The sequence below is a fragment of the Lepidochelys kempii genome, chromosome 1 (genome assembly GCF_965140265.1).
Source record: "Lepidochelys kempii isolate rLepKem1 chromosome 1, rLepKem1.hap2, whole genome shotgun sequence".
Lineage (NCBI taxonomy): Eukaryota > Metazoa > Chordata > Testudines > Cheloniidae > Lepidochelys > Lepidochelys kempii.
In genome coordinates this window covers 99,461,107-99,478,412 of record NC_133256.1, presented here as the reverse complement: position 1 = coordinate 99,478,412, position 17,306 = coordinate 99,461,107, and the positions used below count along the sequence as shown (strand labels likewise).

General features: G+C 41.1%; 1 protein-coding gene across 15 annotated transcripts in view; it reads right to left on the bottom strand.

Annotated features, from left to right (window-relative positions):
• The window catches only part of PCCA (propionyl-CoA carboxylase subunit alpha), a 420,612-nt gene that overhangs the window by 248,868 nt on the left and 154,438 nt on the right, over window positions 1-17,306 (bottom strand). For all 15 annotated transcript variants that reach the window (XR_012159457.1, XM_073348756.1, XM_073348763.1 and 12 more), the window contains one exon: window positions 11,739-11,817. Coding sequence is in view for 14 of the 15 variants with exons in the window: in XM_073348756.1 (XP_073204857.1) it covers window positions 11,739-11,817 (79 nt within the window). In the remaining variant the exon portion in view is untranslated. The remainder of the gene's footprint in view (window positions 1-11,738; window positions 11,818-17,306) is intronic.

Here is a 17,306-nt window from a genome sequence, read left to right as displayed (position 1 = left end):
ACTAAACAAAAACAAACAATGCTTTAGCTTGAGTCAAAATTTCTTTTAAATGATTTGAGAAAACTGTTGTCTATAGTCACAACACTTTTACTATATAAATGGCTGACTTCTTGTTTATAAAAAGACACAGTCAAAGTCCTAGAATCACAAATTAAATACCTGGGGATTTGATTCCTCCTCTCCACCACCCCCACCCCGTAAAATGGAATTTCACAAATTCAATGAGCTCTCTCTATTCGCTTTTAATATTCTATCAAATAACTCATATCCAATCTATTTACAACGTCCTTGATTACAGCATGAAAAAAATCTCTTTGGTGAATCAGTGTTGTGTTAATTTTCTTAACTGAATGTAATCTGATTTTTAAAAAAAAAAAACAGAATTACAAAATTAGAATATGTAGTCAATGGAGCACAGGAAGTCACCAATAACTTTGTCTGCCATAGTCCCCTTTTCTACCAAACTACCCAGCAACAACAATCACAGACAGCTTTATGACTTTGCCTACCCAAGAAAGGAGACAAAAGATCTGTCTATCAAGGCAGGTATACAAGCACCAACCTATTCTCTTCTTTTACAGTGAGACTTCCAGTGCAGAGTAATAGATAAGATCAGAGACAAAACTCCAAGTGATGCTCTTCGAGGAGAGGTGGGAGAAGAAAAGACTATGACAAATAGAATTACTGACAAATAATTTTCTCTTACATGTCCTTCTTCTCCCATACTGCTGGACAGCAGCAATTGAAAACAACCAATGTTGCGAACAGTAAACCAGAAAGGTGGGCTTACCTTCCAAAGGCACTTGAAGCACCTAATAGATATCAGCCGCAAAGACAGATTTAACTGGTAATGAGGAGTTGAGGAGATGACTAGGAGGGCATCTCAATTTTCAGAAGCAGATGCTTCTGCACTGAAAGCTCACAAGATTGCCATGCCTCTTAGAGAATAGCATTTAACAATACTGAATATAGCCTTCTGACATAGTTGAAGGCTAATGGGATACAATGTTTAATTCACCTAGACACTGTGGTCTTAGTGGCCTTCTTGTTACAATCTTCGAAACAGATAAACTGTAAACTTTTCCAAAACTGAGTACGAGTTATGTAAGATTTCAGAGATCTAAGGAGAGCGCGACATTGCCTTTACTACAACAAGATTGGGACACAACTTAGGTAAACAATAGGCTCACCATCATGAAATTTCAAACTCATCTCAGGAATGTACTTGGGGCAGTTGTTAAACTGACAATAAGAAAAAATCACTGAGCATAATTTCCCATTCTAAAGACTGTCATAACTACAGCTGAAAATAACTTGAAAAAGCAGTTTCTATCTATCTAATGTATTCACAGTTTCAAGGATCTGTCATCCAAAAGTCTGAATAGTTCTGTAATCTCCTGGAAAACTCAGGATAAATCCCACTGCAGAACTGTTGCCTGGTATAAAGATAGAGAAATTGTGGTCCCATAAAAGGTAGAGCTCACATAAAGAGCTAAGATGACTAACATATGACCAGAAAGAGCACTGACTGAGACTTTTCTTGAAATCATCTTGAGTCCGAGGGAAAGGGAGAGACAACATGCTGGAGGGAACAAGACTGCATGTCCAACCTCTTTCTTTTCTTGACCTGCTGCTCACAAACCGGGTAGAATTAGTGGGGGAAGCAAAAGTGGATGGGAATCTGGGAGGCAGTGACCATGAGTTGGTTGAGTTCAGGATCCTGACGCAGGGAAGAAAGGTAAGCAGCAGGATACGGACCCTGGACTTCAGGAAAGCAGACTTCGACTCCCTCAGGGAACGGATGGCCAGGATCCCCTGGGGGACTAACTTGAAGGGGAAAGGAGTCCAGGAGAGCTGGCTGTATTTCAAGGAATCCCTGTTGAGGTTACAGGGACAAACCATCCCGATGAGTCGAAAGAATAGTAAATATGGCAGGCGACCAACTTGGCTTAATGGTGAAATCCTAGCGGATCTTAAACATAAAAAAGAAGCTTACAAGAAGTGGAAGGTTGGACATATGACCAGGGAAGAGTATAAAAATATTGCTCGGGCATGTAGGAATGTTATCAGGAGGGCCAAATCGCACCTGGAGCTGCAGCTAGCCAGAGATGTCAAGAGTAACAAGAAGGGTTTCTTCAGGTATGTTGGCAACAAGAAGAAAGCCAAGGAATGTGTGGGCCCCTTACTGAATGAGGGAGGCAACCTAGTGACAGAGGATGTGGAAAAAGCTAATGTACTCAATGCTTTTTTTGCCTCTGTTTTCACTAACAAGGTCAGCTCCCAGACTGCTGCGCTGGGCATCACAAAATGCGGAAGAGATGGCCAGCCCTCTGTGGAGATAGAGGCGGTTAGGGACTATTTAGAAAAGCTGGACGTGCACAAGTCCATGGGGCCGGACGAGTTGCATCCGAGAGTGCTGAAGGAATTGGCGGCTGTGATTGCAGAGCCACTGGCCATTATCTTTGAAAACTCGTGGCGAACCGGGGAAGTCCTGGATGACTGGAAAAAGGCTAATGTAGTGCCAATCTTTAAAAAAGGGAAGAAGGAAGATCCTGGGAACTACAGGCCAGTCAGCCTCACCTCAGTCCCTGGAAAAATCATGGAGCAGGTCCTCAAAGAATCAATCCTGAAGCACTTGCATGAGAGGAAAGTGATCAGGAACAGCCAGCATGGATTCACCAAGGGAAGGTCATGCCTGACTAATCTAATTGCCTTTTATGATGAGATTACTGGTTCTGTGGATGAAGGGAAAGCAGTGGATGTATTGTTTCTTGACTTTAGCAAAGCTTTTGACACGGTCTCCCATAGTATTCTTGTCAGCAAGTTAAGGAAGTATGGGCTGGATGAATGCACCATAAGGTGGGTAGAAAGCTGGCTAAATTGTCGGGCTCAACGGGTAGTGATCAATGGCTCCATGTCTAGTTGGCAGCCGGTATCAAGTGGAGTGCCCCAGGGGTCGGTCCTGGGGCCGGTTTTATTCAATATCTTCATAAATGATCTGGAGGATGGTGTGGATTGCACTCTCAGCAAATTTGCGGATGATACTAAACTGGGAGGAGTGGTAGATACGCTGGAGGGGAGGGATAGGCTACAGAAGGACCTAGACCAATTGGAAGATTGGGCCAAAAGGAATCTGATGAGGTTCAATAAGGATAAGTGCAGGGTCCTGCACTTAGGACGGAAGAACCCAATGCACAGCTACAGACTAGGGACTGAATGGCTAGGCAGCAGTTCTGCAGAAAAGGACCTAGGGGTGACAGTGGACGAGAAGCTGGATATGAGTCAGCAGTGTGCCCTTGTTGCCAAGAAGGCCAATGGCATTTTGGGATGTATAAGTAGGGGCATAGCGAGCAGATCGAGGGACGTGATCGTTCCCCTCTATTCGACATTGGTGAGGCCTCATCTGGAGTACTGTGTCCAGTTTTGGGCCCCACACTTCAAGAAGGATGTGGATAAATTGGAGAGAGTCCAGCGAAGGGCAACAAAAATGATTAGGGGACTGGAACACATGAGTTATGAGGAGAGGCTGTGGGAGCTGGGATTGTTTAGCCTGCAGAAGAGAAGAATGAGGGGGGATTTGATAGCTGCTTTCAACTACCTGAAAGGGGGTTCCAAAGAGGATGGCTCTAGACTGTTCTCAATGGTAGCAGATGACAGAACGAGGAGTAATGGTCTCAAGTTGCAGTGGGGGAGGTTTAGATTGGATATTAGGAAAAACTTTTTCACTAAGAGGGTGGTGAAACACTGGAATGCGTTACCTAGGGAGGTGGTAGAATCTCCTTCCTTAGAGGTTTTTAAGGTCAGGCTTGACAAAGCCCTGGCTGGGATGATTTAACTGGGAATTGGTCCTGCTTTGAGCAGGGGGTTGGACTAGATGACCTTCTGGGGTCCCTTCCAACCCTGATATTCTATGATTCTATGATTCTTTCAGAGCACCAATTCCAATGGTGAGGGGAGCATAATTCCAATCCAAGCAAGGGTGAGAAAGGATGGCTGCATCCTGCTGAGAGATGCATGCAATTTGTAACCACCTTGGAGAAGCCTTCAGATACATACCTCCACAGCTTAATCTCTATGCTGTCAGTACAAGATTTTCTGGGTTGGAGAATAGTGGTCTATATGCATGTAGGCCACAGCCCGCTGCTTGCCACATCTTGCAAGGGCCTAGTGCTGATGGAGAGGGGCCTAAGACTGGAAAACAAAAGCTCCAAAAGGTTGATGCGGAGAAATCATTCTTGGGGATGAAGGAAGACCAGAGACCTTGGACTTCCAAGGTTCACTCCCTAACTGCAAAAAATTCATGTATACCACTACAAAGGTTGCCAAGAGATAAGAACTACCTAGCAGTCTGTTCCAAACATACACCTAAAGCGGGAAATTGAATGAGAGATACATTTTGTCCATGGAAGTCAGTAATGCTGACAGAGACCTTGAGGTAACAGCAGACAGCAAAGTAGAGGAATCACAGTATGAGTCTACAACGTATCATGAGTTTGCAACAGGAAATTAGTCCAATGTAATTTTCGACTGTTTATACAGAGAAGTTCATCACGATGCAAAGAGGTAATAGTCACTCCATACAGCTCTGCTATAATTCGTCATTCTAAACGCCTCCATTACCACAAAGATATTCATAGCTTAGCGAGAGTTTAGAAAAAAGCAATTAAAATGGTGAGAGAGCTGACGGGATGACATATGAAGATAAGATGATCAGTAAAGCAGAGATTAATAGGAGACTTGATAACTTTCCAAAAGTATGGAGAGTATAAATACTAGTGAGAGAAAAGAATTATTAAGGGTGCTAGAATGAGGTATAACTAGGAATAATGGGATAAAATTAAGAATGAAAAATTTTCTGCCTAAATTTTCCTAAGAGTGAGATCTGTAGGACTGAATAATAAAAGCCCAAGGGATATGCTGAAAGTCTCATCACTTAAGACCTTCAAAAAGTACACAGGATGAAGCACTAGTAATTATGCAACAAGGAAATAATCTTCCAATAGCAAGGAGTGAAGTAGTTCAAATAGGTCTTTTCTATGTTCAATTTCTCTAATTCTGGGAATCATGATCCATGGTCTTTAATCTTAATTCTTTAAACAAAATATTGTGCATCCCCTGTTTTGAAAATAGATTACAAACTGTGCATCAAATAGTCTATATTCTGAAAATCCAGTAAGTGTTTTTTAAGCAAAGTTACTTAAAATTAATTTAGAATTTATGGAACGTGTCATGTTCATAGCACTCAGAACTAGATCCACAGGGCAAAAGCAATATAAGTTTGCTGGTCTACCAACATATTTCAAAACTGTTCTAAGGGTACTGTCTCTATAGTTGAGAAGGTAGTTCAGTCTTCATGTTCATTCAGTCTTTGGCCTCTCTGCTGAGAATGCCAACATTAGAAATTAGCATCTTTTTAAAAATTGAAACTGGATTGAGACCACAAATTCATCCCACAGGATACCAGCAACTAATCAGATGGCAATTGTTTGTCACTACCAACCTGGGCTGCATTCAGAACAAGAAGCTCAAGGTGAGAAAAGCAAAATGCTATCCTTTCTGCTGGAGCCACCCACTTCAAATTTCAACGTCAATAGGCTTCATGTGATTAGACCCAAAAATTATTCTCTTGTTGCTACACAAAATGGAAAAATACTTTACTATATTTCTTAGACCATATAATGAGTGTGTAGAAAAATCTTTCACAACCTTTCAATGTTACACATCATCAATGTTGACTGTTAAAAATTATATGGAAGTGTTGTTCTATTAATATTTCTACTTCTCCAAATCAGTGTTCCTATTCTAAATATTTTCCCCTCACTCTTAATCTCAGTTTACCTTTCTGTAACAGACAGCAAAATATTTAGCCAACTTTAGTTAAAATTTAGGCTTCACTGCTGCCTAGTTGCAAATTGTAAAATGAGGATTTCCTCTTGATTAGATGGGTAGTGCAAAAATAGTTTATCTGTAAATGATTTTTTTTTCCTGAGTGACTATGTTCTTTTTCGTACCATTTTTTACACTTTTTGTGTGGTAAGGAAACTTTGCAAAGACAGGATAAATGTAACAAGTAGCAAAATGACCATCTGGGAGACAGAGTCCCGGGTACACAGTAACAAACACTGAATGGTATTCCAGTGGTTTTTCCATAAACAAGGCAAATATCACTAGCTGTTGGTCCTAAAGCAGTGTCATTAAGATAAACAAAAATCACATGCCTGATTGGATTCTGTTGACATCACTCATCTGCATCAAAGAGCTTTCTGACTACCCCACTTCTTATCTGTACTGCTTTAAAACCTCTTAACAATCATGGTTTAGTACTGCATTTCATTTTTTTTTTTAAGTTACTCATTTTGTGAAATTTCTTTTGACGATATCTGAACAAAAACAGAAGTGAATACCTTTTGATTTAGTACAACAGAAGTACTTGTTGACTGTACAAGATGAAGGGAGTAATTCTGATTTCTAAAGCAATAGGAGCAAAGCATCCTTCTAAGTATGAAGTGTGTTATCCTAGATCCTCATTCTAAGATGCTATACTTCATTTCCTATTTAGATTAGAACATAAAGAAGCTTCAGGAAGTGAAGAATACAAATAAGATTGTTTTCTTTATATGTAAAATTTGTTTAAATTGGCTATTCATTTTGCTTATTTTCTTCCAGCTTTTAGAACCGATACTTCATTCAATTTTTTAACACATGGCACAGTAGTTCATTAAGTTCATTCTGGATTAAGTTTAGAAGTGTGTGTGCAACAAGAGTGATGTAGTGGTGGGAGTCTGCTATAGACCACCGGACCAGGGGGATGAGGTGGATGAGGCTTTCTTCCGGCAGCTCACGGAAGCTACTAGATCGCATGCCCTGATTCTCATGGGTGACTTTAATTTTCCTGATATCTGCTGGGAGAGCAATACAGCGGTGCATAGACAATCCAGGAAGTTTTTGGAAAGCGTAGGGGACAATTTCCTGGCGCAAGTGCTAGAGGAGCCAACTAGGGGGGGCGCTTTTCTTGACCTGCTGCTCACAAACCGGGTAGAATTAGTGGGGGAAGCAAAAGTGGATGGGAATCTGGGAGGCAGTGACCATGAGTTGGTTGAGTTCAGGATCCTGACGCAGGGAAGAAAGGTAAGCAGCAGGATACGGACCCTGGACTTCAGGAAAGCAGACTTCGACTCCCTCAGGGAACGGATGGCCAGGATCCCCTGGGGGACTAACTTGAAGGGGAAAGGAGTCCAGGAGAGCTGGCTGTATTTCAAGGAATCCCTGTTGAGGTTACAGGGACAAACCATCCCGATGAGTCGAAAGAATAGTAAATATGGCAGGCGACCAGCTTGGCTTAATGGTGAAATCCTAGCGGATCTTAAACATAAAAAAGAAGCTTACAAGAAGTGGAAGGTTGGACATATGACCAGGGAAGAGTATAAAAATATTGCTCGGGCATGTAGGAATGTTATCAGGAGGGCCAAATCGCACCTGGAGCTGCAGCTAGCCAGAGATGTCAAGAGTAACAAGAAGGGTTTCTTCAGGTATGTTGGCAACAAGAAGAAAGCCAAGGAATGTGTGGGCCCCTTACTGAATGAGGGAGGCAACCTAGTGACAGAGGATGTGGAAAAAGCTAATGTACTCAATGCTTTTTTTGCCTCTGTTTTCACTAACAAGGTCAGCTCTCAGACTGCTGCGCTGGGCATCACAAAATGCGGAAGAGATGGCCAGCCCTCTGTGGAGATAGAGGCGGTTAGGGACTATTTAGAAAAGCTGGACGTGCACAAGTCCATGGGGCCGGACGAGTTGCATCCGAGAGTGCTGAAGGAATTGGCGGCTGTGATTGCAGAGCCACTGGCCATTATCTTTGAAAACTCGTGGCGAACCGGGGAAGTCCCGGATGACTGGAAAAAGGCTAATGTAGTGCCAATCTTTAAAAAAGGGAAGAAGGAAGATCCTGGGAACTACAGGCCAGTCAGCCTCACCTCAGTCCCTGGAAAAATCATGGAGCAGGTCCTCAAAGAATCAATCCTGAAGCACTTGCATGAGAGGAAAGTGATCAGGAACAGCCAGCATGGATTCACCAAGGGAAGGTCATGCCTGACTAATCTAATCGCCTTTTATGATGAGATTACTGGTTCTGTGGATGAAGGGAAAGCAGTGGATGTAATGTTTCTTGACTTTAGCAAAGCTTTTGACACGGTCTCCCATAGTATTCTTGTCACCAAGTTAAGGAAGTATGGGCTGGATGAATGCACTATAAGGTGGGTAGAAAGCTGGCTAGATTGTCGGGCTCAACGGGTAGTGATCAATGGCTCCATTTCTAGTTGGCAGCCGGTATCAAGTGGAGTGCCCCAAGGGTCGGTCCTGGGGCCGGTTTTATTCAATATCTTCATAAATGATCTGGAGGATGGTGTGGATTGCACTCTCAGCAAATTTGCGGATGATACTAAACTGGGAGGAGTGGTAGATACGCTGGAGGGGAGGGATAGGATACAGAAGGACCTAGACCAATTGGAAGATTGGGCCAAAAGGAATCTGATGAGGTTCAATAAGGATAAGTGCAGGATCCTGCACTTAGGACGGAAGAACCCAATGCACAGCTACAGACTAGGGACCGAATGGCTAGGCAGCAGTTCTGCGGAAAAGGACCTAGGGGTGACAGTGGACGAGAAGCTGGATATGAGTCAGCAGTGTGCCCTTGTTGCCAAGAAGGCCAATGGCATTTTGGGATGTATAAGTAGGGGCATAGCGAGCAGATCGAGGGACGTGATCGTTCCCCTCTATTCGACATTGGTGAGGCCTCATCTGGAGTACTGTGTCCAGTTTTGGGCCCCACACTTCAAGAAGGATGTGGATAAATTGGAGAGAGTCCAGCGAAGGGCAACAAAAATGATTAGGGGACTGGAACACATGAGTTATGAGGAGAGGCTGAGGGAGCTGGGATTGTTTAGCCTGCAGAAGAGAAGAATGAGGGGGGATTTGATAGCTGCTTTCAACTACCTGAAAGGGGGTTCCAAAGAGGATGGCTCTAGACTGTTCTCAATGGTAGCAGATGACAGAACGAGGAGTAATGGTCTCAAGTTGCAGTGGGGGAGGTTTAGATTGGATATTAGGAAAAACTTTTTCACTAAGAGGGTGGTGAAACACTGGAATGCGTTACCTAGGGAGGTGGTAGAATCTCCTTCCTTAGAGGTTTTTAAGGTCAGGCTTGACAAAGCCCTGGCTGGGATTATTTAACTGGGAATTGGTCCTGCTTTGAGCAGGGGGTTGGACTAGATGACCTTCTGGGGTCCCTTCCAACCCTGATATTCTATGATTCTATGATTAAAGATGAACTTATCAAGTAAAATTAAACTGAGTTAATTACAGATGTATGTTTGTCATAAACATAGAGCTACGGGTAGCATAAAATCCTTCCTTTACCTGTAAAGGGTTAAGCTCAAATAAGCTGGTTGGCACCTGACCAAAAGGACCAATAAGGGAAGAAGATACACCTCTATCCCAATATAACACGGTCCGCGGGAGCCAAAAAATCTTACTGCGTTATTTGTGAAACCGTATTCTATCGAACTTGCTTTGGCCCCCCTGCTCCTTGTCCCCTGACCGCCCCTCCTCCAGAGACCCCCCCGTCCTTTGTCACCCCCAAGATCCCACCCCCACCCAACCCCCCTGCTCCCTGTCCCCTGACTGCCCCGACCCCTATTCACACCCCTACCCCCAGACAGGCACTCACCAGCAGCGGCGGGAAGCGGAGCAATGTGGCCCCAGCTGCTCTGCTCAGCTTCCCATCACCGGTGAGTGCAGGGAGGTTGAGGAAAGGACGCCCCCCCCCACTCACCGGCAGCGAGAAGCGGAGCGCCACGGCTGGGAGCTGGTGGAATGGAGTGGGCTGGGGCCGGGCTGCTCCACTTCCGCCGCTGCCAGTGAGTGCAGAGTGGGGGGGAGGAGAATCCCTTCCCCCAAACCCCCTCCCCCAAGCGACACGACTGGGGCCGGGATGAGGGAAGTGGAGCAGGCTGCTCCCAGCCCCCCACTATTCACCCAGGACACTCTGGGCCTGCAGGGCCCCCAAAAGTGCCCCCCCACAGCTCCTGCCTCCCAGACCCTGCTTTACCGCGTTGTATGCGAACCTACGTTATATTGGATCACGCTATATCGGCGTACAGGCGTACTTTTAAATCTGTGGGAGAAGGTTTTTGTTTGTGCTCTTTTTGTGTTCTCTCCAGGACAGAGAGGGACCAGGGCAGGAAAAATACATCTCCTAAAGCCATATCTGAAATAAGCATCTAAGATTACAAATTGTAAGTAATAGCAAGGAAATGCATTAGGTTATCTTTTATTTTAGCTTGTGAATTTTCCCTATGCTAAGAGGGAGGTTTATTCCTGTTTTTTGTAACTTTGAAGTTTTGCCGAGAGGGGAATCCTTTAAATCTTATTACCCTGTAAAATTACCTTCCATCCTGATTTTACAGAGGTGCTTCTATTACTTTTTTCTTTATAACAAAGTTCTGTTTTTAAGAATCTGATTGGGTTTTTAGTGTCCTAAAAACCCAAGGGTCTCGTCTGTGCTCACCTTGGTTACTCTCATGCCTCCCCAGGAAAGGGGGTGAAGAGGCTTGCAGGGATATTTTGGGGAAACAGGAACTCCAGGTGTTCCTTTTCCTATATCTTTATCTAACTCACTTGGTGGTGGCAGCGATACTGTCCAAGGACAAGGAAGAATTTGTGCCTTGGGGAAGTTTTTAACCTAAGCTGGTAGAAATAAGCTTACGGGGTCTTTCATGCGGGTCCCCACATCGGTACCCCAGAGTTCAGAGTGGGGAGGGAACCCGGACATATGTGTTGGATTTTCCTAGCCCTCGTGTGGGCAGCATTCAATTTAGAAATAAATCATGAAAAAAATGTACCTAAACTTAGATAATTTTTCCCACTGAAAAAGTCTTCTGACAATTTCTAGTGCACTGAAGACAATTCCTAGTACACCCATAATGCATCATTCTGTGACATCACTAATATGATAAGTTGCAACTGGTCTCCTGATTATTAGGTCACAGAAAAATGCATTCTGAAATATCTTCAGTGAACTCAAAAATGCTATAAAAGGCTCAGTATTTTGTGGGAAGACCTATTACAAAAAACTGAAAACTTTTTTTGTGTGTTGAATATACTTACTCTCTCGTCTTCACACACACAAGCACCAGTTTACTGGAGATTAATTAATTACATGATTTTGTGCTAAAATATTAGTTACGGCCCAGATCCTGAAAACACTCACAAACGTGTTTCCGTACATTAGTAGTCAGTCCCATTGAATTTAAGAGGACTAATTACATGAATAAATGTTTGCAAGACCGGGGCATAACGGTTTACCTTACTTAATATACTGACAATTCATATAACAATAAATTCAAAGATGTATAATATAAATATTATTTGCAACATAGATTTATAAAATAAATCAAGCCACAGTTGAAAGGCGGTTGGAAGACAATTTTTTTCTTATTCCAGTAAGTTGTAAACTCTTTGTAATGCTTGCAAAGGCAGATTTGTACAGAAAAAAATATATATTAAAAAAAATAAAGAAACCACCCGTGTATCGTGCACACTTTCTACAAATGGGATAAAAGCAGAAACTATCTAATTTCTCCATTTCACATTTGGTATCTGTTTAATTGTCAGTTCACAGTGGTTTAATGGAACTTTGGTAACTGCAGTATTCATCAAGGCTAGTTTTTTGGACAGCATCTCACCTGGTCTGTTCATCACTCCAAGCGATTCTCATGCCTTTCCCACCACCACCTGCTGAGGCCTTGATCATGACAGGGTAGCCTAACATTGGGGAACAATTAGACAGAATTTCAAACTTTGATCAGTTGCTCATATGAACATGACAACTGACCACATGTCCAATAATGTAGCAGACAACAACTGGTTTATTAAAAAAGGTTTGTTTGGCGAGAGAAGAGATTTTTTTTTCCTTTTTGAGACTATATAGTCAATACAGTACATTTGTGATGCCATGAGAAAGTGGTTTTCTCTATTTCATTTAATACCCCCAAAATACTGAGTAAACAGAGTCCCCGAGTGGCAAAGTGGTTTATGAGAAAAGGTATGTTTGTCATTTCTGACTTAACTTTACTCTTCTAACAAATTTTGTTACCTTTCTTCTGTTGAAATACAGCGGACCCTTGCTAGAGCGTGCATCACTAGAGCGCGGATTCGCATATAGTGCAGTTGCAGCGATGGATCCCAAATTTAAACACTTAAATTGGGATCCATGGTAACGCTGCCCCCGCTATAATGTGGTATCGCGCATGGATCCCGAACCCCATGTTCTAGCAAGGGTCCAGTGTAAGTATTTTCACTGATGAAGATAAAACATACATACTTTACTAGCAGAAATAGACAGGAGGTGTTTCTATGCTATTGGTCAAAATGGCCAGCAACTTATGTATTCAAAGGCCTTGGCCAATAGTGCAGTACATTTATTTGACATCACAAAAGAGCCGTGCTGCACTCACATTAGAACAAGTGAATAAAAAATACTAACAATTATATACCAATAGAAGGTAACAGAAGTAATTTCCCAAAACTGATGTGATACAAATATTAAATTAAAAAACAAAATCTAACACCCCTGCTCAGACTGAGTAGTATTTTACTCCCAGAGTAAGGTTAACTTATTATGAATTTTTCAATTTGGCTGTAAAAGTTTTCTGAATGTTAAAAAGAAAGAGAGAGAAAGAAATTAGTACATGTAGCATAACTATTTGGGATTACAATTACTTTCCAGAGGTCATTTCTTAATTGCATTGATTAATCTGCCTCTCTCTCACACTAATCTGTGGGACATTTGGTAGTTAAGGATCAGATTGGAATAGCTTCTAAGATAGTCTGATATTTTCAAAGATAGGAAAAAATCCACAACCATGTGTGTGTCACAGGGCTGCAGGTATAGTTTATGAGGATGCTAATTAGAGCAAACTCTAACCCTGCTGACTTGTCTTGGCACTAAAACCATGATCTGTCCTTGCAAAATGAAGATTTGTTTCTATGCATGACTGCTTTGGAAAGCTCACTATTTAAGAGATTTGGGGATGATAGTGAATATTTGGATACATGTCAAAATAGGGACGTCCAAATCAACCACGTTAACAAATTTCACTGTAGTTTTTACTGTTTACTTATTTAGCTCTATGAATCGTGAATAGTTTTACCCCTCACTTTCAAACAGTTCACGTCTATTTAATTTCAAAGGGATTCAAGGGAAGGCCGGTAAAAATAATTGTATTTGAAAAAACTTACACAAAGAGAAATTGGGAAGACTTGAGTTTTCTTCCTTTGAAAGGAGGTGAATAAAAGTGGAGATGATAAAACCATACAAATTAATGAAGGGTCTAGGGAAGGCAGATTGGAAGTTTCTGAACTTTCCTGCCTCAAAAAAAAAAATAAATAGGACACTCAATTAAACTGAGGTGGCAAATTCAAAATGGATAAAAGAAAATACTTTCCAAAAGTATAATTTAACTGTGGAACTCCTTGCCACAGAACATCAGTGAGGCCAAAAATTCAGCAAGATTCAAAAAGGGATTAGACATTTTTATGGCTGGAAAGAATATCCACCAGAGTTATCATTGTTAAGTCTAAAAAACGATATTGGAAGGGATATAAAACCTCATTTTAAAACCTTATACTTCAGGCCTTTAGCTAATATCTAACTATTAGAGATTAGATGAGCCCTATTGTGGGGAGCAGATTACCCTACATCTGCCTACTGTGGATTTCTTACTCCATTCTCTGAAACATCTGGTGCTGACCACGGTCAGAGACCGCATATTGGACAAGATGGAGCATGGGTCTAATCCAGTACAATTATGATGTTTCAATCTAATATTAAAAATAAAAATTCATATTATGTGCTCCATAGTAATACCACTTGAAGCTTGAAAAAGTTCATCTTCTTACCAATAACGCTAATCATTTGAGCCTGGTATAACACATTATGTTATTCAACTGAATAACTCATTGATTTTACTCATACAGTCATTATAAAAATAATTATAATTTTGCTGACATTCACTTCTGGGGGGAAATAAGGTACACTGTTTATATATTATAAAACACATAAATCACATTTATCAACCAAGTTTGCTAAACTGGGTTACTTAACAAAAAATGTACAGGAGGCTTGTTATTGGTATGACCCGTTGAGTTTTGCAGCACTTTACTGCTGCTTTTTGGTAATTTTATGTGTATTGATTTCATATTAGCTGTACATGTACATAAGGTGGCAAATCAAGACTATACATAGTCCCAGTAAGTGTAAAAAAACCAGCACACATTTTATAAAGAAAGAGTTTCAGTATACACATACAACTTTCCATGGTAAGGGAGAAAATTTCTGCAGTCAACTCTTTTTATGCCTTCCGAGAGAGCATTTTTATTAGATAGTTATCACACTTCGGCTTTGTCTGCATTTGGAAAAATGACAAAACGCAGCAATGGTTTCTCCCTATCCTCTCTCAGCTGGTATTGAAAACAATTTAAGTCATAGACCAAACAGAACAGTATTGACAAACCCAGATAATAGACCCATGTTTGACTTCTGTGTTAGAACATGATTCGAACAGGTCTCCCATTGAAATATTTTCTCACAGTTTGGCCAGATAGAGAACTGCCTATTCCCTACTGTTACAACAAGGTTCAAAAGCAATATTTGAGAGGTATGCTGAAATGAGGATGGCAAAAAATGATGGGGAGAAAAGGGCATCCAAACTTTTTCAAATTTCAAGAAAATCTGTATGTGAATTTTGAGCAGAGGTTGAGTCCTATTTTATGTGAATTCATCAACCATTGCCTTAGACATATGGCCCTTGAAATTTAAATTAGAAATGATTCAAGTGTAAAGACAGCAAACATTAAAAATAATATAGAATAAAATAGGGCCAACATTTTCAAAATTGTGTGTTTAAGATTAGTTTCCTAAATACATAAGCAAAAAAAAAAATAGCCTGCTTTCAAAGATGCTAAGCACACTAGCTGCCTTCCACTTTAACAGAATTTGTTGGGTGTTTAGCTTTTCTGAAAAACCAGAGAACTTTCATGTGTGTGTCTACATATGGCCTTAAGAATGATCATACTGGCCTTGGGTCAAGGAGAGAGCTGATGTCCCAGGGGGCCCTTTTGTTATTTGGCAAACCTGAGAGGCCTGCCAGTCCTGCTATATAGAAGATGAGGATCCCTTGGCTGGGTTTAGGAGGTTTTGTGTATCTGCTGGGGGAAAGACGCTGAGGGCATTAATTATCATTATCCTAGTCAATTTTGCATTGATGGCCTGCACCTCTCAGACATTGGCTACAGTCTCAATAACTGAATTAACATGGATTAAAGATTGGCTGGATTTTTTATTGTTGCTAAATTCAAAACTCAAAGCTAATAGCATTTACGGTAGTATGTTCTGGCAGCAAGGATTAGATTAATCTCCCAGGTAGGGGTAAATTATTTGAGCAGGGTTCAGTCTTCTCTTTCCCACAGATTAAGCACCAATTTACCTTCCGGTGCCTAAATTTGGATTCATGAGTTTACCCAACTCTTGGTGCAAAGTTTGGTGCTTTTCCTGGTGCATTAGAATTCACGGGATTGTACACCTGTCTGGGTCTTGGAAATATACAAGCCTTTTTGCCTAATTTAAACGGAGTCTGGTAGACTTTTGATGCTGTATAAAATAAGTAATATTGTCATCATTAAGTTGGTCTGTTCTCTCTTTACACAGTTAAGCATATTCAGTATTTGAGTATCAAAAGGGGTCAGCAAGGGCTTGCGATGGTTCCCTATTGCTGTTACTTCCCAGTTTTCATCATTGCCAGCACATCTTATCAGGTATTATTTTATTAAATTATTTTTATAAAGTAGTAGCCTCTGGACCATAAACTATCTGTCCAGCAATATCAGAGTCTGTTTTCAGTATCTATTTTAAGCAACATTAATCATCAGCCAGCTATAAGTGAACTGAAACATGACAATAGCATGTTTTCCAGCTACTTTGTTTTATACTGGCTTTGGTTCTTGGTTTTTGTTTTTTTTTTCACTAGCATGGCAAGATACCAAGTGAAACTTACTAGATCCTGATCATGCTTCAAAGATCAGGACTCTAGTAAGTTTCAATTTGCGACTTACAGTTTGAATAGATGGAACAGCCAGAAGATTACCCAAAAAAAGAAAATCCCTGCTGGTTTCACATCACTGCCTGTATGTCACACAGAACAGAACTCTTCAGAATGGAGCAGTAGGAGCAGAGAGAAGAGTAAAGCAAAAATGGACCACAACAACAAAAAAAGAAGGGAAAAGGAAGACTGACAACCCATCAGAAGTGATGGGAGAGGAGAATTAAAAATACTGTAAAAATGGTAAAGGAGTAGAGCTAGTGAGATTATATATTGCAGAAAGGACAATGGGAGAAGTAAAGCTCACACAGAAAAGTATGGGGAGAGGGAACAAGCAAACAATAAGAGGAAAGAAGAGATGACATAGAACATATCCTAATTTTTGGGGAGTAGGGTAGGAATGGCAGGGTGAAGGAAACAAAGAGAACACTACACCAATTAAAGGGGGGAAAGAAACAAATTCAGCTCACTTATAATTGGACAACAAAATGTATTTTTCTTTCCTTTAAGCTATATTTATAATGATAACCTTGTCTTAGACAGTTACAGGCAGTACCACATAGAACATTGATGATGCATGCTACACAGCCAGTATTGCTAATGAACAGCCAGTCAGAATGCACCATTGAGGAGCAGGAAGTGAAATCAGCAGAGGGCATTACTTGGAATGCTAAAATCATTGATTATGCATTCCAACTGACATCAGAACAATTTTTTCTTTACAATAACTATCTCAAAGACATTCTTAGAAAAGCAAAACTGTTTGGATGAACACAGTTAAAGGTAACCTGAAAATATTGTAAATAAATTCCAGGTGCCCCAAACAGCAAAAGGGTACAGGTGCATTACACACATTCGAGATTCCGGTTGTATCCTGTTTTCTCGTTTTAGGTCCCCTAATAACACAGATCACTAGCTCACACTCTGATATGATGCACCCCACTTAACCGTGCTGAGAACTATACATCACCTTAGAAACCTCAGTGAAGTCCAACTATTTGAGCTGGTGGAGGAAACATGAAAAGTGGCTTTTTTTCTTTCAATATACAGCATGATTCGGCAAACTTTTTAAACATAATTTTTAAAACTAGCCAGAGACAAAGAAAAAAAATGCTACCTGCATAACTCCCTATAACTGCCTCCAATGCCCATCAA